This window comes from Pan paniscus, chromosome 20 (genome assembly GCF_029289425.2).
Source record: "Pan paniscus chromosome 20, NHGRI_mPanPan1-v2.0_pri, whole genome shotgun sequence".
Lineage (NCBI taxonomy): Eukaryota > Metazoa > Chordata > Mammalia > Primates > Hominidae > Pan > Pan paniscus.
In genome coordinates, this window is record NC_073269.2 from 22,324,785 (window position 1) to 22,350,200 (window position 25,416).

Genomic DNA, 25,416 nt, shown 5'->3' on the forward strand with positions numbered 1-25,416 from the left:
GGTTGCGGTGAGCCGAGATCGTGCCATTGCACTCCAGCCTGGGCAACAAGAGCCAAACTCCGTCTCAAAAAAAAAAAAAAAAAAAAAAAAGGGGGGGGGGCAACTCATTTAATGTAGGATGGGCTTGGCGTTTTCAGCACGTTTGTTCTATTTTAGTTTAGATTTTCTCATTTTTGGAGCCATTAATTACTCCCCCTCAGCCAGGTCTCAGAAATATTTATAGAGATCCTTGAAAAGCTCTCCCTACTTTATCTCCTGGCCGGGGAGGCTCAGATGCGCACCTGGAAGACCAGAACAGATCCCTGGGTGTGAGGGGATGTCTCAGAACAGAGAATCCCCTGCCACTCGCTCCATCCTAGCTCCCACCCTTCCGCAGGGGATCAGAACAGACTCCCCAGGTCCTGTCCTGCTTCTCCCTGTGGATCTTATTACACTCCCTCTGCCCTGACTCCTCCTGGGGATGGGCTCAAAACAGACATCACCCCTACCCATCCCCACTTCGCCTCCACCCCTCTTCATCATGGGAGCTCAGAACAGCCCCCCAGCCCCTCCTGCCCCCAGAGGAGTGCTCGGAACCCAGACAGTCCCCTACCTCGTGCTCCCACAGTGAGCCCCGTCCCGCCCTACTCCTGCGCAGATTTCTGACAATCCCCTCCCCCTCCCCTCTCCTCGGCTTCCAAGAGGCTCATTACAGATTCCCCTCCCGCGGCCTGCCCACCTGGGGCAGAGGAGGACTCAGAACAGCCTTCCGACTTCCACCCAGCCCTCTCTCTCCGCAGTTGGGGGCAGGCTTTTCATAGACCAGTCACCCCTCCACCAGTCTTCCCCAACTATGGAGTCAGAACAGCCCCCCTCGGCCCCACCCTCCGCCTTGGCAACCCCCCCCAACCCTCCGCCGGGGCACCCCCACCCCACATCCCTCCCCCACTCCCTCCCAGCTCTCCACCTCCGGAGTGGAGGGGTTCATCACCAAACCTCAACTCCTCCACCCTAGGGGGTCATAACATCCGCCCTCGGCCCTGCCCTCCGCCCTGGCACCCCCCCCCCAACCCGCTCTCTTACGGGGGCGGGGCGGGGAAGGAGGGTTTCCTTTTGTGTTTTTGGGGACAGGGTCTCCCTCTGTCGCTCAGGTTGGAGTGCAGTGTGCAAGTGGTGCGATCACGGTTCGCTGCAGCCTTGACCTCCCGGACTCAATCCATCCTCCCACCTCAGCCTTCAGGGTAGCTAAGCCACAGGTGCGCGCCACCACACCGGGCTAACTTTTAATTTTCGTAGAGTCAGGGTCTCACTCTGTTGCCCAGGTTGATCTCGAACTTCTGGGCTCAAGCGATCCTCCCGCCTTGGCCTTCCCAAGTGCTGGGATTACAGGCGTGCGGGGGTGGGGTGGGGGTGGAGGTTCATCAACAAACCCCACTCCTCTCCTCCACACTAGTGGGTCAGAACAGCCCCCCGGCCCCGCCCTCCTCCCCACCCCCTCCCCCGGGGTCGCGACCGCCTCGCGCCGCCTTTTCCACGCGGTACTTGTGGCGGCGCAGGCACTCGGTGAGGCTCCGTGGGTCCTGGTCCTCCAGGTCCTCTGGCAGCTGGAAGTTGCGGTCCAGCACCTCGGCCGCCTCCTGCCAGTTGGCGAAGCAGGCGGTGCCCAGGCGCTGGATCTCGTCGGCGCCGTCGCGAGTGAGCACGTCCCCGTCCGGCTTGAGCACCACGACCGCCGGCAGGCGCTCCACTGAGAACTGGCGCCCGAGGTCCCTGCGGAGCGGGCAGGTCAGTCTGGACGGATCCACATCCCTGATGCTGAACCAGAGAGCCCCACATCCCTCCTGCCAGTACTTAGGCAGCGCCTTCTGTGTGCACTGTCTCTTGCCGGGCACTGGGTAGGTGCACACGAGGACCGGGACAGGGCCAGACACTTTGGTCCCCGCGCTTTGTCTCCAGCACCCCAGGCATGCTCCAACCTCGGGGCATTTGTGCTGGCTGTGCCCGCGTCTGGAGCGCTCTCCTCAGACATTTGCAGGCTAAGACCCTGTAGTATGGAGACCTCACATCGCAAGACACAAGGTCTTACTACATTTATTTGTAGTAAGACCCTGTCTCTACAAATAAATAAATAAATAAATAAAGCAGGGTGTGGTGGTGCGCTCCTGTAGTCCCAGGTACTCAGGAGGCCGAGGTACCTGGGACTTCCGTCGAGAAGTATCCCTTGAGCCCAGGATTTCGAGGCTGCAGTGAGCTATGATTGCACCACTACACTCCAGCCTGGGTGACACAGCCAGATCCTGTCTCGAAAATAGAATAAATAACATTCCAAGGCAGTGTTTTTCTCCAAAGTGCCTTTCAGCACCCAACATCATGTATGGTTTTTAAAATTTCTCCTGCTTGGCCGGCGCGGTGGCTCATGCCTGTAATCTCAGCACTTTGGAAGGCTGAGATAGGCTGATCACCGGAGGCCAGGAGTTCGAGACCAGCCTAGCCAACATGGTTAACAGTTCTTAATTTCAGCCTGCTGCATTCTTCCGTGGCCCTTTTCCAGGCTGCCACAAAGAGAACCCATGATACTTACAAAATCCCATGAGTAGATTGCCAGGTTTAGCAATTACAAATATAAGACACTCACAGGAGATCGAGACCATCCTGGCTAACACGGTGAAACCCCGTCTCTACTAAAAAATACAAAAAATTAGCCGGGTGTGGTGGCAGGCGCCTGTAGTCCCAGCTACTCGGAGAGGCTGAGGCAGGAGAATGGCGTGAACCCGGAAGGCAGAGCTTGCAGTGAGCCCAGATCACGCCACTGCACTCCAGCCTGGGCGAAGAGACTCCATCTCAACAACAACAACAACAACAACAAACAACATATATATATGACACTCCCTCTCTTAAAAAAAAATAAAAATTGGAGGCTGGGTACAGTGGCTTACCCCTGTAATCCCAGCACTTTGGGAGGCTGAGGTGGGAGGATTGCTTGAGCCCAACTGTTTGAGACCAGCTTCAGCAACATAACGAGACCCCATCTCTCTCTATTCTATATATAAATACACACACTAGTTAAATTTGAATTTCAGATAAACAATGAATAATTTTTTAGTGTAAGTATAGCCAAATTCATGGGACATACTTACACTAAAAGAAAGATTATTCATTGTTTATCTCAATTTTTTTTTCTTTTTTCTTTTTTTTAGAGACAGAGCCTCCATCTGTCGCCCAGGCTAGAGTGCAGTGGCGGGAACACAGATCGTGGTAACTTCAAACTCCTGGGCTCCAGTGATCCTATAGCATCAGCCTCCTAAGTAGCTGGGACTACAGGCTCGTACCACCACACCTAATTTTTTTTTTTAAGTTTTTGTAAAGATATGGTCTTGCTATGTTGCCCAGGCTGGTTTTGAACTCCTGGCCTCAACTGATTCTTCCATCTCTGCCTCCCAAAGCACTGGGATTACAGGCATGAGCCACCGCACCCAGCCTGAAATTTCATTTAACTGGACATCCCGTCTACGGGGGATGTGGAATGGGAACTGCCCAGATAACATACTAGTCTGGGTGAATGTTTTGTTGAGAGGACCCTGTCTCAGACAAGGTCAGCATTTGTCTGCAGCTGGCGTCTCTGCCCCAGGGAAGGAAGTGTTGCTAGCGTCAGGGAGGAATCTCCTCAGCTGCCGAGGGCAGTGGGCAGGATTCAGTGTCCAAACTCTGATGATGTCCAAATTCTGATGATGACCAGAAACTTCCAACTTGTTGAGTAACAAAAGGCATGACATTGGGAAAATGTCATGAAGTCTACAACTCACTTTCAAATAATTTAGCACAAACTATACACGTATGCATATACGTGTATATAGACACGTATTTTTATCGTAGACAAAGTGTATACGTGCATATAGACACATATTTGTATTGTAGACAAAGTGAATATGGCAAAATGTTAACAATTGCGATGGGTTTCATTGTACACTTCTTTCAACTTTTTGCTATGTTTGAACATTTTTTTTTATTTCTTTCTTTTTCTTTCTTTTTTTCTTTTTTTTTGTGATGTAGTCTCGCTCTGTCGCCCAGGCTGGAGTGCAGTGGCACGATCTCGGGTCACTGCAAGCTCCGCCTCCCGGGTTCACGCCATTCTCTTGCCTCAGCCTCTCCGAGTAGCTGGGACTACAGGCGCCCGCCACCACGCCCGGCTAATTTTTTGTATTTTTAGTAGAGATGGGGTTTCACCCTGGTTTCGATCTCCTGACCTCGTGATCCGCCTGCCTCGGCCTCTCAAAGTGCTAGGATTACAAGCGTGAGCCACTGTGCCCAGCCTGAACATTTTTTTCATAATAAAAAGTCAAGCCATAATACTGTTTCATTGGGCAGCTCCTTTTGTAAATTTTTTAAAAGGATCTTTTTAATTTTTTTTTTTTTTTTGAGACAGAGTCTCGCTCTGTCGCTCAGCCTGGCGTGCAGTGGTGCGATCTTGGCTCACTGCACCCTCCACCTCCCAGGTTCAAGCAATTCTCGTGCTTCAGCCTCCTGAGTAGCTGGGACTACAGGTACCCAACACCACGTCTGGCTAATTTTTGTATTTTTAGTAGAGATGGGGTTTCACCATGTTGGCCAGGTTGGTCTTGAACTCCTGACCTCACGTGATCCACCCACCTCGGCCTCCCAAAGTGTGCTGGGATTACAGTCATAAGCCACCGCGCCAAGCCACCTTTCATAATTTTTCTTTTTTATAATTTTAGAGATGGGAATGGTGGTGTCTTGCTGTGTTGCCCAAGCTGGTCTTCAACTCCCAGCCTCAAGCAATCCTCCTGCCTCAGCCTCCAAAAGTGCTGGGATTGCAGGTGTCAGCCACCATGCCTGGCTGGACATCTCCTTATAAAGCTTGAATCCGACTACCTCTCCCTGTGTTCTAATGTCCACCATGGCTCCCTGCTACCCTGAGGATCATGTCTATACTTGTTAAGGTGGCTCTGCACCACAGACCTGTCACACCTAAAGAAGATTATGACAAATGCGTGGGCAGTAACAATAACACTGTAAATTTGATCCTCTCCGGAATCACCTACAGTCTCCCTGAACTGGTTGTTCTTTCTCTGACAGCCTCCAAGCCTTTCTGCTGTGCCCTCTGCCTGGAACCCCTTCCCTTTCCTCACTCTCCATCCTCCTATCTTTCTTCTCATTGGAGTCTCCCTGTATTTTATTTATTTATTACATTTTTCAGTTTTTATTTTTATTTTTGAGACACAGTCTCACTCTGTTGCCCAGGCTGGAGTGCAGTGGCACCATCTCGGATCACTGCAACTTTCGCCTCCTGGATTCAAGCAATTCTCCTGCCTCAGCCTCCCAAGTAGCTGGGACCACAGGTGTGTGCCACCAGGCCTGGCTAATTTTTGTATTTTTAGTAGAGACGGGGTTTTGCCATATTGGTCAGGCTAGTCTCGAACTCCTGACCTCAGGTGATCTGCTCACCTTGGCCTCCCAAAGTGCTAGATTTACAGGTGTGAGCCACCGTACCTGGCCTTATTTTTTTAAGAGACAGGGTCTACCTGTATTGCCCTGGCTGGAGTGCAGTGGTGTGATCATAGCTCACTGCAGCCTCAAACTCTAGGCTCCAGTTATCCTCTTACCATAGCCTCCCAGGTGGCTAGGACTACAGGCATGAGCCACTGTGCCCAGCTAGGGGTCTCTCTTTAAAGCCACTTTTTTGGGGAAGCATCCTCTGACCCGGGAACCTCACCAAGGTTTCCCTCATTGTATTTCCACTTTGTGGCCTAGCTTTGTCCTCTGAGCACTACTGCAGTTTGCTATTATATATTTGTTTTTTGATTTTTTAGACAGAGTCTCCCTCTGTCACCCAGGCTGGAGGGCAGTGGCGCGATCTTACCTCACTGCAGCATCTGCCTCCCAGTTTCAAACGATTCTCCTGCCTCAGCCTCCCAAGCAGCTGGGATTACAGGCGCCCACCACCACGCCTGGATAATTTTTGTATTTTTAGTAGAGACAGGGTTTCACTATGTTGACCAGGCTGGTCTCAAACTCCCGACCTCAGGTGATCTGCCCACCTCGGCCTGCCAAAGTCCTGGGATTACAGGGTTAAGCCACCACGCCCAGCCTTGCTATTACATAGTTGAGTCTGTCTTTTGCATCTGTTCCTCTCACTCGGCTCTAAGCTCCCTGGGGTGGCATGGAAGCCGGCATGTGGAAGTGGGCACCCCTGTCTGTACCCCCTAGTTCCCAGTATATGGACTGGCACACAGGGGCTGCTCATTCACTCTAGTTAGAATGGATGCTTCACTTTCAGCGAACATGCCCCCTCCTCCAGGAAGCCCTCCCTGCCCCTCCTCACCTCCTCAGATCATCCTCAAAGGGCAGGAAAAGCCACTTCTTTGGCATGTCCTTGAGGAACAGGTCCTGCTGCTCCTCCGTGGAGTCCTGGGACACGTACACCAGGGCCAGCTGAGCCGCCCGCAGTACATAGAACTCATCTGTGAGCCGCACGAAGAAGTCCTTGAGGATGGGCACGAAGGCCTGGCACTGTGGACAAGCCCCGGCACCAAAGAACAGCAGCACCAGCCGGTTCTCCAGCCTGCGACTGACCTCAGCCTCCGTATCCAGTTCGTCCTGGTCGCTATTGTTGCGGATCAGGATGCGGCCAGAGAACAGGGAGGCCATGGTAACCTGGGTTGGGTGCTGGGGACAGCGCGGTGTGTGGTCCCCGGTCTGCTGACTGGCTCCTCTCCCAGAAATAGAAATCTTTAGGAAACCAGCTTAGGACTTCACTAATCTGCCTAAACCTTGACCTGAGGGGCCTCTAAGGGCGGGGGGCAGGGCTCTGTGTGGCCCTTCTCAGGAGAGAGCCACAAACGCATTAAGAAAACACGTAACAGATGGGCACAGTGGCTCACGCCTGTGATCCCAACACTTTGAGAGGCAGAGGTGGGAGGATCATCTGAGGTCAGGAGTTTGAGACCAGCCTGGCCAACATGGTGAAACCCTGTCTGTACTAAAAAATACAAAAATTAGCCAGGCGTGGTGGTGGGCACCTGTAATCCCAGCTACTTGGGCGGCTGAGGCAGGAGAATCGCTTGAAGCCAGGAGGCGGAGGTTGCAGTGAGCTGAGATTGTGCCACTGCACTCCAGCCTGGGCGACAGAGCGAGACTCCATCTCAGAAAAAGAAAGAAAGAAAGAAAGAAAAAAAACCCAAAAAACCGTGTAGCAGACAGTGACTCACGCCTGTAATCTCAGCACTTTGGGAGGCTGAGGCAGGAGGATCACCTGAGACCAGGAGTTTGAGAGCAGCTTGGGCAACAGCGTGAGACCCCATCTCTATGAAAAAATTAAAAACTTAGCTGGCCATGGTGTTGTCATGAGCCTGTAGTCCCAGCTACTCAGCTGAGATGGAAGGATCACTTGAGCCTGGGAGGTTGAGGCTACAATGACTGCACTACTGCACTCCATCCTGGGTGACAGAGCAAGACCTAGTGTCTAAAAATAAAAAATAGGCTGGGCACGGTGGCTCACGCCTGTAATCCCAAAGCTTTGGGAGGTCAAGGTGGGTGGATCACCTGAAGTCAGGAGTTTGAGACCAGTCTGGCCAACATGGAGAAACCCCATCTCTACTAAAAATGCAAAAATTGGCCAGGTGCTGTGGCTCACGCCTGTAATCCCAGCACTTTGGGAGGCTGAGGCAGGTGGATCACGAGGTCAGGAGATCAAGACCATCCTGGCTAACACAGTGAAACCCCGTCTCTACTAAAAGTACAAAAAAAATTAGGCGGGTGTGGTGGCGGGCACCTGTAGTCCCAGCTACTCGGGAGGCTGAGGCAGGAGAATGGCGTGAACCCAGGAGGTGGAGCTTGCAGTGAGCCGAGATCGCGCCACTGCACTCCAGCCTGGGTGACAGAGTGAGATTCCGTCTCAAAAAAAAAAAAAAAAAAAAGCAAAAATTAGACCCGGGTGTGGTGGCTCATGCCTGTAATCCCAGCGCTTTGGGAGGCTGAGGCAGGCGGATCACCTGAGGTCAGGAGTTCGAAACCAGCCTGGCCAACATGGTGAAACCCCATCTCTACTGAAAATACAAAAATTAGCTGCTCGTGTTGGCACATGCCTGTAATCCCAGCTATTCGGGAGGCTAAGGCAGGAGAATTGCTTGAGCCTGGGAGGCAGAGGTTGCAGTGAGCTGAGATTGCACCACTGCACTCCATCCAGCCTGGGCAACAGAGCGAGACTACATCTCAAAAAAAAAAAAAAAAAGCAAAAATTATCTAGGCGTGGTGGTGCATGCCTGTAATCCCAGCTACTTGGGAGGCTGAGGGAGGAGAATTGCTTGAACCCAAGAGACGGAGGCTGCAGTGAGACAAGATTGTCCCACTGTACTCCAACCTGGGGGATAGAGTGAGACTCTGTCTCCAAAATAAAAATAAAAAAATTTAATATCTGACTTTTTTGTATGTATATTTTTTGAGACGGGGTCTCACTCTGTCAAGGTGCCCAGGCTGGAGTGCAGTGGTGTGATCATGGCTCACTGCAGCCTTGACCTCCAGGGCTCGGGTGATCCTTCTATTTCAGCGTCCCTGTTAGCTGGCACTAGAGTTCTGTGCCACCAAGTCTGGCTAATTTTGTGTATTTTTAGTAGAGATGAGGTTTTGCCATGTTGCCCAGGCTGGCCTCCAAGTCCTGGGCTCAAGCAATCCTCCAGCCTCGGCCTCCCAAAGTGCCGGGATTACAGGCATGAGCATGCAACTGGCCACACCTTTTCATAAATATATTAAATCACATTGATTCACATGGACTCCACTAGTTACTTCAAGGCCTAAGTCAGGGTGAGCATCTGTGATATTTTAGGGTGTCTCCTATGATCAGGATGTGATATGAAATTATCTTTGATTTCCACAGGGGACAAAGTTCCAGGGCTAGCCAATGTCTGCATTCACAGTGAGAGGACCTGATGAATTCCAGTTAGAGGCTAATGAAATGGGCCGGGCACAGTGGCTCACGCCTGTAATCCCAGCGATTTGGGAGGCCGAGGCGGGAGGATCACCTAAAGTCAAGGAGTTCAAGACCAGCCTGGCCAACATATAATGAAACCCCATCTCCACTAAAAAAATACAAAAATTAGCTGGGTGTGGTAGCGCACTCCTGTAATCCCAGGTACTCAGGAGGCTGAGGCAGGAGAATCGCTTAAACCCGGGAGGCAGAGGTTGCAGTGAGCTGAGATCACGCCACTGCACTCCAGCCTGGGTTACAGAGTCAGACTCTGTCTCTGAAAAAACAAAACAAAACAAAATGGGGGGACTGGGCGCGGTGGCTCATGCCTGTAATCCCAGCACTTTGGGAGGCCAAGGCAGGCGCATCACGAGGTCAGGAGATTGAGACCATCCTGGCTAACATGGTGAAACCCTGTCTCTACTAAAAATTAAAAAAAAAAAATAGCCAGGCGTGGTGGCGGGCACCTGTAGTCCCAGCTACTGGGGAGGCTGAGGCAGGAGAATGGCATGAACCCAGGAGGCAGAGCTTGCAGTGAGCCGAGATCGCGCCTCTGCACTCCAGGCTGGGCGACAGAGACTCCATCTCAAATAAAAAAAGAAGAAGAAGAAGAAGAAGCGAATGTATTTTTTTTCCTCCATCCTCCTGAATTCTGTCTGGACCACCCACACCTTAAGATTGTAGATGTGTAGGTGTAGAAGCCTGAAAGTCATGGACATTATATTTTGCATCTCCAACTCCAACCCTGTCAAAGTGTAGAGACTAGTTCTGACCCCCCCTTGAATCCAGGTAGGTTTCATGACTTGCTTTGACGTATCAAATGTGGTGGAATGGGCTAAACGCGGTGGTTCAGCCTGTAATCCCAGCACTTTTGGAGGCTGAGGCAGGCGGATCACTAGAGGTCAGGAGTTCAAGACCAGCCTAGACAACAATGGTGAAACCCTGTCTCTACTAAAAATACAAAAATTAGCTGGGCATGGTGGCAGGTGCCTGTAATCCCAGCTACTCAGGAGGCTGAAGTGGGAGAATTGCTTGAATTCGGGAGGCGGAGATTGCAGTGAGCTGCGATCGCGCCATTGCACTCCAGCCTGGGAGACAGAGCACGACTCCGTCTCAAAAATAAACAAATAAAACAGAATGTGGTGAAATGTGTGAGTTTCAAAGATGTCTTCATTTTATTTTATTTTTCAGAGACGGGGTCTCGATCTATCATTCAGGCTGAAGTGCAGTGGTGCAATCATAGCTCACTGTAGTCTTGACCTCCTGGACTCATGGGATCCTCCCGCCTCAGCCTCCTGAGTAGATGGGACTACAGGTGCATTCCGCATGCCCGTCTAGTTTTAAATTTTTTTGTAGAGGTCGGGTCTCACTCTTTTGCCTGTGCTGATCTGGAACTCCTGGTCTTAAGCGATACTCCTGCCTTAGCCTCTCAAAGTGCTGGGATTACAGCTGTAATGTGCCTGGCCTGAAGAGTATCTTTAGTTTCCTTCTGCGTCTCATTTTACTCTTGAAACTCTATTGGGACCCCATGTAAGAAAGCCGATCTAGGCAGGGCAAATTTGCTCATACCTGTAATCCCAGCACTTTGGGAAGCTGAGGCGATCAGATCTCTTGATCCCAGGAGTTCAAGAGTAGCCTGGGCAACATAGCAAAACCCCCTCTACAAAAAAATACAAAAATTATCTGGGCATGGTGGTGCACCTGTAGTCCCAGCTACTTGAGGGTGCTGAGGCTGGAGGATGACTTGAGCCTGGGAGGTCAGGGATGCGGGGAACTGAGATGATGCCTCTGTACTCCAGCCCCCAGGCAATAGAGTGAGACCCTGTCTAAATAAATAAATAAATAAATAAATAAATGCAAGCAGATCTAGGTATGGCACAGTGGCTCATGCTCATGTTTGTAATCGCAGCAATTTGGCAGGCCAAGGCAGGAAGATAGCTTGACCCCAGGAGTTCAAGACCAGCCTAGGCAATGTGGCAAAACCCTGTCTCTACAAAAATTAGCCAGGTGTGGTGGCACACGCCTGTGGTTCCAGGTACTCGAGAGGCTGGGGTGGGAGGCTCTCCCTCCTGAGCCCAGGAGGTCAAGGCTGCAGTGAGCCGGGATCGTGCCACTGCACTCCAACGTTGGCCACAGACTGAGACCCTGTCTCAACAATAAAAAAGAAAGAAGGGGCCGGGCGCGGTAGCTCACGCCTGTAATCCCAGCACTTTGGGAGGCCGAGGCAGGTGGATCATGAGGTCAAGAGATCAAGACCATCCTGGCCAACATGGTGAAACCCTGTCTCTACTAAAAATACAAAAATTAGCTGGGCATGGTGGCACATGCCTGTAGTCCCAGCTACTTGGGAGGCTGAGGCAGGAGAATCGCTTGAACCCGGCAGGAGGAGGTTGCAATGAGCCGAGGTCACGCCACTGCACTCCAGCCTGGCGACAGAGTGAGACTCTGTCTCAAAAAAAAGAAAAAGAAAGAAAGAAAAGAAAGAAAGAGAAGGAAGGAAGGAGGGAAGGAAGATAGAAAGACAAAAGAAAGAAAGAGAGAGAGAGAAAGAAAGAAAGAAGCTCTAGTCCAGGGCTCTGTGCCTCTTGTCTGTAGAGGACTAGGAGGTAAACACTTTCATCTTTGAAGTCCATGTGGCTTCTGTTGAGAACCATAGCTCTCATCTTTCCTCCTTCTGTAGTGGGTTGAACTACAGGCTCCCCACAAAAAGATAAATCCATGCCTTCGCCCCTGGAACCTGTTAATGGGACCTTGTTTGGAAGAAGGAGTCTTTGCAGGTGTTACTTAGTTAAGGATCTTGAGATGACATCATCCTGGATTATCTGAGTGGGCCCTAAATCCAGTGACTGATGTTGTAAACGGGAGCGTGACCGCTGAAGCACAGCATCACAGGGGCACGTTTAGGCCTCCGGATGGCTGCGGGCGGGCCTGACTAATGTCAGGCCTTCCACAAGAGGTGGTGGAGCAGAGTCTTCTCTAACTCCCCTGGGGAAAGGGAGACTCCCTTTCCAGGTCGGCTAAGTAATGGGTGCCTTCCCAGGCACTGGCGTTACCGCTACACCAGGGAGCCCTCTAGTGGCCCTGTTTGGGCATGACAGAGGGCTCACATTTGTCTTCTGGTGACTTCTCACCGTGTCCCTTCAGCTCCTACCTCTGTATAGGTTATATAATTGTAGAACAGAGATTATTTTAATATTGAAATAAAGAGTAACGCTACAAACTAACGAATGATTAATAATATTCATATATAATCATATCTATATTCTATTTCTAGTATAACTATTCTTATTCTATATATTTTGTTTATTATACTGGAACAGTTTGCGCCCTTGGTCTCTTGCCTCGGCACCTGGGTGGCTTGCCGCCCACAGAGGTGATCAGTCCAAGACCACCCGGCTAGAAACGAGCAGAGAGCAGTTTGGCCCAGAAGCCTGAGTTTTACTCCCTGGTCCACATTTCAGTTTCCTGGGGATAGGACAGTCCCCAGTCCCTCATCTGAAATCCCTGGCGACAGCTGTGTTTGTGAATTGGGAGATTTTGTATTTTAGGAAAACAACTGGGGGCAGAGGCTGCTGTATACCCGTGCTGTTTTAGGGGGCTCAGAAAATAATACCCAGGCCGGGCTCAGTGGCTCATGCCTGTAATCCCAGCACTTTGGGAGGCCGAGGTGGGGGATCACTTGAGGTCAGGAGTTTGAGACCAGCCTGGCCAACATGGCAAAACCCCATCTCTACTAAAAATACAAAAATTAGCCAGGCACGGTGGTGTGCATCTGTAATCCCAGCTACTCAGGAGGCTGAGGCAGGAGAATCTCTTGAACCCGGGAGGCAAAAGTCGCAGTGAGCTGAGATTGGGCAACTGCACTCCAGCCTGGGTGACAGAGCAAGACTCCGACTGAAAAAAAGAAAGAGAGAGAGAGAGAGAGAAAGAAAGAAAGAAAGAAAGAAAGAAAGAAAGAAAGAAAGAAAGAAAGAAAGAAAGAAAACACCCCAAAATGAAGATCTCAGAAGCAAAAGTTTTTCTCTGACCTTCTGCCCTCTTGTGTCTCAGATCTATTCTCCCCCAAGGCTGGCCATAAAAACTAGAATCCCTCTTTCCCAAGGTAGGTTTTAGAAACTAGAACTCTTGGCTGGGTGTGGTGCCTCACGTCTGTAATCCCAGCACTTTGGGAGGCCAAGGCAGGCGGATCGCTTGAGATCAGAAGTTCGTGACCAGCCTGGTCAACATGGTGAAACCCTGTCTCTGCCAAAAATACATAGTTAGCTAGGCTTGGTGGCGTGCGCCTGTAATCCCAGCTCCTGGGGAGGCTGAGGCAGGAATCGCGTGGACCCAGGAGGCAGAGGTTGCAGTGAGCCAAGATTGAGACATTGCACTCCAGCCTGTGTGACAGAGTAAGATTCCATCTCAAAACAAACAAACAAACTGGTAAGATGGAGGGGGAAAAGGGAGGAAAGGAAAAAAGGAAGGGGGGAAGAGAGGAGGAGGGCAGGGAGGAGGAGAGAAAAGGGCAGAAAGGAGAGAAGGAGGAAGTGGGGTAAGAGAAGAGAGAATCAGAGAACAAGAAAAGTGGAGGGAAAGTTTAGAGAAGAAAAAGGAGGAGGAGGGGTAAGAAGAGAGGAAGGAGGAGGGAAAGGAGGAGAGGAGGGGAGGAGGGACAGGGAACACTCAGCTGACATTTATGAATGAATGAATCTCAATTCCAAGTAAGCATGACAGCTCCAGTCCTCAGTTTCTTCCTTCTTTCTTTCTTTCTTTCTTTTCTTTCTTTCTTTCTCTCTCTCTTCTATTTTTTTTTTTTTAAGACAGGGTCTTGCTTTGTCACCCAGGCTGGAGTATAGTGATGCGATCTCGGCTCACTGGATCCTCTGCCTTCCGGGTTCAAGTGATTCTGCTCCCTCAGCCTCCGGAGTAGCTGGGATTACAGGTGTGCTCCACCATGCCTGACTAATTTTTGTATTTTTAGTAGAGACGGGGTTTCGTCATGTTGGTCAGGCTGGTTTCGAACTTCCGGCCTCAAGTGATCCACCCAACTCGGCCTCCCAAAATGCTGGGATTACAGGCGTGAGTCACCACGCCCAGCCTGCCCTCAGTTTCTTTACCTGTCAAATGGGGTGATCACAGCGGTGCTACCTGGCTAGGTAAGAGTGCAACTGCAGTTACTGGTCATTGCTGACTCTTCCAGGCCCAGAAAGCAGCAGGCCAGTGGCTGGCTCTGGGCCTGTCCTCCGGATCTTCCTCGTGATCCCTCATTCCAGCCACCCTGCTGCCCGCAGGGACCAATGGCAGCGTAGGGGGTGAGTGCCTGCCCAGCCCTGTCCTCCAAATGCATTGGAATCAGGCCCGGGCCGCCTCCTAAGGAGAACGCTGGAAAGGTCGGCCAAGGAGAGCAGAAAACAAGCAGTGGTGGAGTCGGCAGTGGGGCAGAGGAGGGGGAGCTGGAAGGGAAGGACCCCAAAGCAGAAGCCCGCACAGTAGGCACAGCGCACCCAAGAAGGGTCCAGGAGTCTGCAGAAACAGAAAGGTCCCCAGCCTCAGCCTCCTAGTCCCTGCCTGCCTCCTGCCTGAGCTTCTGGGAGACTGAAGGCACGGCTTGCAGCTTCAGGTCAGCCAGAGAACGGGGTTGTGCGTGCCCCCAGGCCAGCGCTGGCAGCGCCTGGGGGAGCATCTAGGACCCCGGGGTGCAAGTAAAGGGCCTGTAGGTGCTTCTAGGAAGGATGGGGACCTGGCGTGTGGATTTTGTCCTCCCTGGGATCCTGGGGTGTGACGTTGAGACTTAACCGACAAGGCTTCGGGACATGGATTAAGAATTAGCTGTGTCCTTGAATTACACGTGTTAAGACCGCGGCGGTGTTTACAGTTAGAGACTTCTGAGGCCCCAATGGTGTGAGTTGAGCACTCCCCCGGGCCCTGGAATGTGTTTTTAAGACCGAAAGAGGCTTTGGGGCTTGGATTTAGGACAAGCTGGGGCAAGAATACAGCCCGCGCGGGCCGTGGGTGTGGACTGGGATTTTTTTGGTCCCCCGGGGTAGAGATCCTGCACGCCAACTAGGGCTCGGGTCCTGATATCTTGCGAGCCACGCCCCACGGCTGCAGGACACGTGTGTTTCCTAAAAGGAGGGGGGCGGGGCAAGTCTTGGTTGTCATGGAGACAGCGGACGACCCTGGCGGGCCGTTCTAGCACCCATGTCTCTTTGGCCGTCGCCTCTCCGGTCCGGTTGCCTCTCTATGGTCGTGGCTTCTGGAAGACGGCCGGCCTCGGCTCTGCGGGCTGAGGGGCTTCGAAGTAGACAGGAGGGAAGAGGGGCGGGGCCTAGGTCCTAGGGGGACCGGAGTGAAACCCAGGAGGTGGCGACCGAGCCAAAGCCTGAGGGCGGGGCCAGTGGCCAGGATAGAACCTGAGCCTGGGAACTTGGGCTAGGCCCGGAACTGGGGTGGGGCTTGAACGGATTGGGGAGGGGTCTAGTTTCGGGAGGGTGGGGCGTGTGCTTGTTGCGGGAGGGGGAGGCATATGTCTAACCTAGGGGGTGGGGCCTGGCTGAGAGGGGCGGGACTCGGGGAGAGGGCTTGTGCCTGTGGGCTGGGCTAGAAGCATAACCTAAGGGCGGGGCCCAGTGAGTGGTGAAAAGGCCACGGGGTAGAGGCAGGACCAGGAGGAAAGGGGACAGGACGTGAAGGGTAATTCGGGGATCGAGGATAGAGGCTAGATGAAGGCATGTGGCGAGGCCTGACAGTGACCGACAAGGTGGACATGCTGGCTCTGGAGGCGGGGACTGTTGTAAGATTGGCAGGGAAGGATGGGCTCAAAAATATGGAATAGAGCGGACCCAGGGTCCGGGGGCGGAGCCTGGCCAGGACCTGGCCAATCCCAGGCCTGGGGCCCTGGTCTGGTTCCTAGTTAGCGGGCGGGTGTAAAAGCCTGGAAAGGGGCGATGCCTGGCCTGAGGAGTTGACCAATCCCAGGCCTGGGGGCGGAGTCTGACTCGGAGCGCGTTCCCGGACTCGCGGGGGGCGCAGAGCCGAGGCCTGGGGGCGCGGCTCGCTGTAGAGGCGGGGGCGGTCGTGGGGCGGAGCGGGTCGTGGGGCGGGGCTGGAGCGGCCCGCGGCCTCAGCTCTCTCTGCTTCCCCAGGATGCGGGCTCCGAGTGCGGGCGCGGCCTCGGTGGTCTCGCTGGCGCTGTTGTGGCTGCTGGGGCTGCCGTGGACCTGGAGCGCGGCAGCGGCGCTCGGCGTGTACGTGGGCAGCGGCGGCTGGCGCTTCCTGCGCATCGTTTGCAAGACCGCGAGGCGAGACCTCTTGTGAGTGTTGCCGGGATCCGTCCAGGGCCGGGGGCGGGGCTGAGGGCTCTGGGGGCGCACGGTGCAGGGCTGGGTTGCGGGGACGGCTTGGAGGGTCCGGAGAGCTGAGGGTGCTTTGTAGGTTGGGGGCGGGGCTGGGCCGAGGGCTGGGCGGGGGCGGGGCCTGAGAGGGTAACCAGTTGGGGGGCTCTGAGGGGGCTACAGGGGACACTTTAAGGATTTCTCGAGGAAGATGAGTAGCCTCTAAGGTGCTTCGGGCGTTGCAGGCTGCTTAGGAGATGATCTCAGGGGATTTGGGGGGCAATTTGGGGGTCTTTGGGCAGCTGGTGGAAATTCCAGGGAGCTGGGGCTGACTGGAAATCCGTGGCGGTGTGGGGGTCTTTTTGGAGCCGTGATAACTGTGAGAGACTTCAGGGGGCTCTCCAGTAGGTCACCGGGGCTCACAGGGACGACCCAATAGATAGTCTCTGGGGGGTTGCCAAGACACTTTGGGTCTATCTAGGGGTCTATCTAGGGCTTTCTCTGAGGGATGAGCGAGCTGCTCTATAAAGGACTTGCCGGGTTTCTGAAGGTGTGAGTTTCCTCGGGATCGTTTACAGCTGGGGCACTGTTTGAGATTTTGGGGTCTGTGTGGGACTTTGGGTTTGGGAGTTGTTCGGAGTGTGTCGGGAGGCTGCTGTGTATTCCAGGACTTGTTTGGGGGGTCTCTTCTGGAGACTGGGACACTGGATTCATGCTAGGGGGGCAGATTCTGGTGTCCTGTGCAAGGATCCTTGGAGGGTTTTTGCGGTGTCTCTGAGGGGCTTGCTCAAACGAGCCGTTGGGGGTCCTTCTGGGATGAAACAGGCATTGCTGGGGGTTTCTATCAGAGCAGACTTCAGGAACAGCACCACGTGGGAGCAGGTGAGCGCCGGCTAGCGGGGCAGGGCTCAACACCTTCACAGCTCCTTGTAAGATGGAGTAGCAAGAGGGACTGAACCCATTGTAAGGAGGGCACAGAGGGTGTGGAGATGGGAAGGATCCCACCGTAAGTTGACTGGTTCTGAACTTTCTAAAACTCACCCCTTCTGCATGCCATGGCCCCCTGCCCCCGGCCCCTTGGTTGTTCTGATGTGGAAATCTGACTGTGCCCTCTGCTCAGACACCTTCCACGGCCAGCCCATCCTTGGCAGAAGGAAGACTCAGCCCCTAGCTGGGCACTCAAGGTCCTACCATCTGTTCCCTGCCCACCTGCCACTCCCCCCATCCATATGTTCACCTGGTCTTCAGAAAGACTTGCAGTGTCAAGCTCAAGCTGCCCAGAACATACTGGACCCCTTTTAGCCAGGGCAGGCTCTCCCTCTGGGAACCTTTGCTGAATTTTCCTGCTCAGCACCCTCCCATAGCTCCTTGTTGCCCTTAGAATTGAGGCCATACTGGCCGGGAGCGGTGGCTCACGCCTGTAATCCCAGCACTTTGGGAGGCCGAGGCAGGCAGATCACGAGGTCAGGAGATCAAAACCATCCTGGCTAACACGGTGAAACCCCGTTTCTAATAAAAATACAAAAAAATTAGCCAGGCGTGGTGGTGGGCGCCTGTAGTCCCAGCTACTCGGGAGGCTGAGGCAGGAGAATGGTGTGAACCCCGGAGGCGGAGCTTGCAGTGAGCGGAGATCGTGCCACTGCAGTCCAGCTTGGGCGACAGAGTGAGACTCCATCTCAAAAAAAAAAAAAAAATAGAATTAGAATTGAGGCCATACTCCTGAGCATTGCGCACGAGGTCCCTGACCATGTCCCAGCCTCCGCTTCCTTCCCTCTTGTCACCTAGCTGCACTTACCTCTTGTCTATTGCTCATTTGTTTGTTTGTTTGAGGCAGAGTCTCACTCCGTCGCCCAGGCTGGAGTGCAGTGGTGCGATCTTGGCTCACTGCAACCTCCGCCTCCCAGGTTCAAGTGATTCTCCTGCGTCAGCCTCCCAAGTAGCTGGGACTACAGGCACGTGCCACCATGCCCAGCTAATTTTTGTAATTTTAGTAGAGATGGGGTTTCACCGTGTTAACCAGGCTGGTCTCAAACTCCTGACATCACGTAGTCCGCGTGCCTTGGCCTCCTAAAGTGCTGGGATTACAGGCATGAGCCACCATGCCTGGCCCCCTTTTTTTTGAGACAGGGTGTCCCCTCTGTTGCCCAGGGTGGACCAGCCTCCATCTCCTGGGCTCAAGCAATCCTCCCACCTCAGCCTCCTGACTAGCTGGGACTACAAGCGCCTGCCACCGCTCCTGGATAGTTAATAGAATGTTTTTTATAGAGATGGGGTCTCGCTATATTGCCCAGTCTGATCTGGAACTCCTGGCTTTAAGCGATCCTCCTACCTCAGCCTCCCAAGTGGCTGGGATGACAGGTGCACACCACCACACCTGGCTAATTTTTGTATTTTTTGTAGAGACGTGGTTCTGCCATGTTGCCCAGGCTAGTCTCGAACTCCTGGCCTCAAGCGATCACCCAATTTGAGCCTCCCAAAGTGCTGGGATTACCGCGCCCAGCGTGAACTGCTTTGAACCATATTGTCTACTTGAGGACTTTCAGACAGCCAGATGGTGCAGTTGCAGTTGCAAACTCATGTGAGGTTATGAGTCATCGATCGAGATTTCACCCCTTCCTCCTAACAGCAAGGTCTGAGATACCAAATTTCCTTTTAGCTCCTGGGATGTGTATGTTAAGGAAAGATCTTATTTTGATTTCCAATTCACCTTTATGTTGAATGGGCATGCTTTGAGGTCTTATCAGACTCAAACCTGCTTGTCTGACACCTAAGCTGTCCCCCTCCTGGGGCTACAATGACATTTTGGCCTCTGGTTGGTCCTTATTTTCTGATCACCTTGTTGCTACATTAATAAAAAATTAACTCGGCCGGGCGCGGTGGCTCACATCTGTAATCCCAGCACTTTGGGAGGCCAAAGCGGGTGGATCACCTGAGGTCAGGAGTTTGAGACCAGCCTGGCCAACGTGGCGAAACCTCGTCTCTACTAAAAATACAAAAATTAGCTGGGCGTGGTGGTGCGCGCCTGTAATCTCAGCTACTTGGGAGTCTGAGGCAAGAGAATCACTTGAACCTGGGAGGCGGAGGTTGCAGTAAGCCAAGATCGTGCCATTGCACTCCAGACTGGGCAACAAGAGCGAAACTCCATCTCAAAAAACAAAACAAAACAAAACAAAGATTTAACTCATTTAACCCAGCATTTTTAGTTGTTTTCTTTTCTTTCTTTGCTTTGGGATTAGAAGTTTCTTGTTTTTTTGATAAAGTCTCACTCTGTCACCCAGCCTGGAGTGCAGTGGTGTGATCATAGCTCACTGTAGCCTCAACTTCCTGGGCTCAAATGATCCTCCCACCACAGCCTCCCAAGTAGCTGGGACTACAGATGCATGCCACAACAGCCAGCAGATTTTGTTTATTTTTTATAGAGGAGAGGTCTCACTATGTTGTCCAGGCTGGTCTTGAACTCCTGAGGTCAAGAGATCCTCCTGCCTCAGCCTCCCAAAGTGCTAGGATTGTAGGTGTGAACCACCACATCTGGCCTGTTTTCTTGCCTTTTAATCTTGGGCCTCTTTCTAGACTGTGGGCCCTATAGGGGCACAGAAGGAGACTGTGTCAGTCTTGGTGCCACTGTGGCCCTGTGCCCCACTCAGGATTGGCGCACAGCGGTAGCGCAGGACATGTTTGTTAGATGGAAGGCCATCCCTTCCTTCTTGGGTTCACCCAGGCCCATCTCTCCCTCCTCTCCAGCTCTGCTCCCATGGGCCCTGTGGGTGTCCATGCCTGGTTCTAAGTTCCTGAGATGGCTTGACATACTTGCCTGTGGGTGGCAGCTTTGAAGATGGCCCCAGGGATCCCTGTCTCCTGTTCTTCCCACTTGTATAGTCCCCTCCCTTTGAGTGTGGGCTGGACCTAGTGACCCCCTTCTTTTTTTTTTTTTTTTTTTTGAGATGGGAGTTTTGCTCTGTCACCCAGGCTGGAGTGCAATGGCGCGATCTCGGCTCACCGCAACCTCCGCCTCCCAGGTTCAAGTTATTATCCTGCCTTAGCCTCCTGAGTAGCTGGGATTACAAGCATGCATCACCACGCCCAGTTAATTTTGTATTTTTAGTAGAGACGGGGTTTCTCCATGTTGGCCAGGCTGGTCTTGAACTCCCAACCTCAGGTGATCCGCCTGCCTGGGCCTCCCAAAGTGCTGGGATTACAGGTGTGAGCCACCGCGCCCTGTTTTTTCTTTGAGACGGAGTCTTGCTCTGCCACCCAGGCTGGAGTGCAGTGGTGTGACTCCACTGCAACCTCCAGCTCCCAGGTTCAAGCAATTCTCCTGTCTCAGCCTCCCGAGTAGCTGGGATTACAGGTGCCTGCCACCACACCTGGATAATTTTTGTATTTTTAGTTGAGAGGGGGTTTCACCACGTTGGCCAGGCTGGTCTCAAGGTCCTAGCCTCAGGTCATCCGCCTGCCTTGGCCTCCCAAAATGCTGGTATTACAGGCTGAACCACTACGCCCAGCCCTAGTGACTCCCTTCTAATGAGTGAAATACATCAGAATTGATGGAGGCTGGGTGCAGAGGCTTGTGCATATAATTCCAGCACTTTGGGAGCCCAAGATGGGAGGATTGCCTGAGGCCAGGAGTTCAAGACCAGCCTGGGCAACATAATGAGACTCCATCTCTACACACAAAAAATTAACTGGGGGAGTGGGGCTCTCCTGTGGTCTCAGCTACTCAGGAGGCTGAGGTGGGAGGATTGCTTGAGTCCAGGAGGTCAAGGCTGCAGTGAGCCATGATTGCCCCACTGCACTCCAGCCTGGGTGAGGGAGCAAGACTCTGTCTTGAAAAATGAAGGGGTGCTGACAAATCCCATTTAACACGTGAGAGAACAAAGGCACAGAGAGGGGAGGTTATTTGCCCAGAAACACACAGCCGGGGAGGCACAGGACTCCAGAGAATGTGCTCTTAGCCACTGTGCCGCACTGGAGTGGTGGGGGTGCTAAATTTAGACCTTGGCTTCAGAAAATATTTCAGCACCCTGCCCTGACTCTCCTAACATGCCCTGTACTTCCTGCGTGAAATCTGATTGTATTCATCCTTGTTGATTTCTTCCGCCCAAGAGTCCTGGGCCCAGAGCTGGACAGTGGGCTCATTGTCCCCAGGCTGGGGGTGGCTTGAGCAGCTGCCAGGCAGGGCTGCCTAGGCATGTGGCTGGAACCAAGTACAGGAATCCACTGCCTGCTGGTGTGGGCGTCCTTGAGAGAGAACGAGTGAGACCAAGAGACCGGGAGGCTGGGGGTGAATCCTCGTGTTCCCACATCTAGCTCTGGTGTTTAGCCCGACAGTGACCAACTGTGGCCTCAGTTCCTGTTTCTTGTTGTTGTGTTGCCTCTGGACGGGCACCCTACTGGCAGGGGCTGTTTCCTGTGGTTACTCCCTCAATAACAGCCCTCTCCCCATGGATGTAACATTTGTACCCCATCATGGAGTTCTTGGGGTGCCCCGTCAAATTCACCCACAGGAAGCCCTTAGAGCAGAATTGGGTGTATAATAGGTGCTCCAGGCTGGGCATGGTGGCTCATGCCTGTAATCCCAGCACTTTGGGAGGCCAAGGCGGGCTGATCACCTGAGGTCAGGAGTTCGAGACCAGCCTGGCCAACGTGGCAAAACCCTGTCTCTACTAAAAATACAAAAAAATTAGCTGGGCGTGGTAGCGGGCACCTGTAATCCCAGCTACTCGGGACGCTGAGGCAGGAGAATCGTTTGAACCTGGGAGGCAGAGGTTGCAGTGAGCTGAGGTGGCACCACTGCACTCCAGCCTGGATGACAGAGTGAGACTCTGTCTCAAAAAAAAAAAAAAAAAAAAAAGGAAAAAAAAAGACGCAGACATTGGGCACCTGCTGTGTGCCTCATGGGCACTTGGTCTGCCACTGGCTATGTCGCCAGCACTTGATAAATGCTTTGTAATAAGTCTGCCAGGGATTAGAGGGACCCTGTGAGGAGGCTTTGTTTCTGGGTTGTTCTGTCCTCAAATTGCTCTGTGACCTTGGGCGTGTCCATTCCCCACTCCGAGCCCCCAGTTCATTCATTATTTGACAAATGGGGATCTGAGGGACCTATTTTGGAGGGTGGATATAAGGTTAGCACAGGGCATGGCAGATAGTAGGTGCTTAATAAACACTGAGAATGATCATCTTTTTTTTTTTTTTTTTTTTTTTTTGAGACATGGTCTCACACTGTCACCCAGGCTGGAGTGCAGTGGTGCAATCTTGGCTCACTGCAACCTTCACCTCCCGGGTTCAAACAATTCTTATGGCTCAGCCTCCCAAGTAGCTGGGACTATAGGTGCCCACCACCACGCCTGGCTAATTTTTGTATTTTTAGTAGAGACGGGGTTTTGCCATGTTGGCCAGGCTGGTCTCGAACTCCTGGCCTCAAGTGATCCACCCACCTTGGCCTACCAAAGTGCTGGGATTACAAGTGTGAGCTACTATGTCTAGCCGAGAATGATTATCTTGGCTGCTCTGTTTACTGGTTGAATGGATGAGCAGCGCTTTTTTTTTTTTTTGAGACCGAATCTTGCTTGATTGCCCAGGCTGGAGTGCAGTGGTGCGATCTCAGCTCACTGCAACCTCCACCTCATGGGTTCATTCTCCTGCCTCAGCCTCCTGAGTTGCTGGGATTACAGGTGTGCACCACCATGCCTGGCTACTTTTTTTGTATTTGTAGTAGAGACAGGGTTTCATCATATTGACCAGGGTGGTCTCAAACTCCTGACCTCAGGTGATCCACCCACTTTGGCCTCCCAAAGAGCTGGGATTACAGGCATGACCCACCGTGCCTGGCTCTCTTTCTTTTTTTTTTTTTTTTTGAGACGGGGTCTCGCTCTCGTTGCCCAGGCTGGAGTGCAGTGGTGCAATCTTGGCTCACTGCAACCTCCACCTCCTGAGTTCAAGCAAGTCTCCTGCCTCAGCCTCCCGAGTAGCTGGGATTACAGGCGCCCGCCACCACGCCCGGCTAATTTTTTGTATTTTTAGTAGAGACGGGGTTTCACCATGTTGGGCAGGCTGGTCTTGAACTCCTGCCCTCAGGTGATCCGCCCACCTCAGCCTCCCAAAGTGCTGGGATTACAGGTGTGAGCCACCGCGCCTGCCCCCCACCTTTTTTTTAAATAAATTTAAAAAATTATTTTAACATAGAGATGAGGTCTCACTATATTGCCCAGGCTGGTCTCGAACTCCTGGCCTCAAATAATCCTCCCGTCTCGGCCTCCCAAAGTGCTGGAATTACAGGAGTGAGCCCCTACACCCGGCCCTGAAGTGTTGACATTGAACTCAACTAGCAGCACTGAAACCCATGCCTGAAGAAAGCTGCTGTAACACACGCATTTTCTCCATGACTCACATCACACCAGACAAGCACCTCAGCCCTGTGCTTGGGGGTCATTTTCAACAGCGAAGTCACCAGCAAAAATCACAAAAATGCAGCTGGGCATGGTGGCTCATGCCTGTAATCCCAGCACTTTGGGAGGCTGAGGCAGGCGGATCACCTGAGGTCAGGAGTTTGAGACCAGCCTGGCCAACACAATGAAACCCCATCTCTACTAAAAATACAAAAATTAGCCATGCGTGGTGTCAGGCGCCTGTGGTCCCAGCTACTCAGGAGGCTGAGGCAGGAAAATCGCTTGAACCTGGGAGGCAGAGTCTGCAGTGAGCCAAGATTGTGCCATTGCACTCCAGCCTGGGCAACAGAGCAAGACTCCGTCTCAAAAAAAAAAAAAAAAAGGCACAAAAATGCAAAAAACATGGCACTAAATAGACTGTGAAAAGGGTGCTTGTTTACAATGTGAGAGCTGAATTAAGGAGGCAGAGTAGGCCAGATGCGGTGGCTCACGCCTGTAATCCCAGCACTTTGGGAGGCTGAGGTGGGAGGATGGCTTGAGCCCAGGAGTTTGAGACCAGCCTGGGCAACATGGCGAAACCCCATCTCTACAAAAATACAAAAATTAGCCAGGTGCGGTGGTGTACGCCTGTAGTCCCAGCTACTCAGGGGGCTGAGATGGGAGGATTGCTTGAGCCCAGGAGGCAGAGGTTGCAGTGAGCGGAAGTTGCAGTGAGCTGAGATTGTGCCACTGCACTCCACCCTGGGCAACTGAGTGAGACCCTGTCTCAAAAAAAAGAAGGCAGAATGTTGTCTTGATGACTTCAGATGGGAACATGCATGTTGGCAATTCTGATTTTTCACCTCTCCACATGTGTTTGAGAATGGCGGTGAATGGCAGCTACTCAGGAGGCTGAGGCAGGAGGATCACTTGAGCCCTGGAGTTCGAGGCCGCAATGAGTTATAATGGTGCCACTGCACTCCAGCCTAGGCAACAGAGTGAGACCCTGTCTCTAAACAATAAAAAATTTTAAAAATTATCAGCTGGGAACAGTACTCACGCCTGGAATCCTAGTACTTTGGGAGGCCGAGGCAGGCGGATCACCTGAGGTCAGAAGTTCAAGACCAGCCTGGCCAACAAAATGAGATCCCTTTTCTAGAAAAAAACAAAACAAAACAAAACAAACCCACAAAAATCCCTTTACTGGCAATTTTGGAGATGCAGGGAGGCACAAAGGCCTGTCAGTGTCCTTGTACTGGATTTGCTGTCTTTGTCATGAAATCACTGAATTTTCCCACTTGGTCTGAGCCCTGTTAGTCATCAGCCTGCAGCGGGAGGCCCCATTCTTGTGCAGGCTGCCCAGTTTTCTGTTGTAAAGACAATCCATTGTATAGGTCATCCCTCCCCTGCTGTAGGGTGTTTGGTGTTTTTCTGATCTTCTGCACTTTGGAAGCTACAATGAATAGCACTGTTATTTCCCATATGCGAATTTAATATGCCAAACTTTTTATTTTTAAAATTTTTGAGACATACTTCATATTCTATTGTCGTTTCTTTCTCTCTCTCTCTCAATTTTTTTAAGATGAGTCTTGCTCTGTGGCTCAGCTGGAGTGCAGTGGTGCAATCTAGGCTCGCTGCAACCTCTGCCTCCCACATTCAAGTGATTCTTGTGCCTCACGCTTTTGAGTAGCCGGGATTACAGGCACCCACCACCACGCACGGCTAATTTTTGTATCTTTAGTAGAGACGGAGTTTCGCCATGTTGGCCAGGCTGGTC

The 25,416-nt window shown here is 52.4% G+C and overlaps 2 protein-coding genes across 5 annotated transcripts in view; one reads left to right on the top strand and one right to left on the bottom strand.

The window, feature by feature from the left end:
• Positions 1-1,108: 1,108 nt before the first annotated feature.
• NXNL1 (nucleoredoxin like 1) lies at positions 1,109-8,407 on the bottom strand. Its single transcript, XM_003817801.5, has 2 exons — positions 6,320-8,407; positions 1,109-1,749 (listed from the first exon to the last, which is right to left on the bottom strand). Exons 1-2 carry the CDS (start codon positions 6,643-6,645, stop codon positions 1,437-1,439), a joined length of 639 nt encoding a protein of 212 aa, XP_003817849.3. The 5' UTR covers positions 6,646-8,407; the 3' UTR covers positions 1,109-1,436.
• Positions 8,408-15,543: 7,136 nt separating this feature from the next.
• SLC27A1 (solute carrier family 27 member 1) overlaps positions 15,544-25,416 on the top strand; it is a 36,206-nt gene continuing 26,333 nt past the window's right edge. The window contains exons 1-2 of one of the 4 annotated variants that reach the window (XM_008971056.5): positions 15,544-15,734; positions 16,087-16,254. In XM_008971056.5, the coding sequence (XP_008969304.2) occupies positions 15,672-15,734; positions 16,087-16,254 (231 nt within the window). In that variant the 5' untranslated portion in view covers positions 15,544-15,671. Of the gene's footprint in view, positions 15,735-15,827; positions 16,255-25,416 lie in introns of those variants that run through there. The other 3 variants (XM_008971055.5, XM_003817787.5, XM_055103778.2) reach the window with 3 other exon arrangements.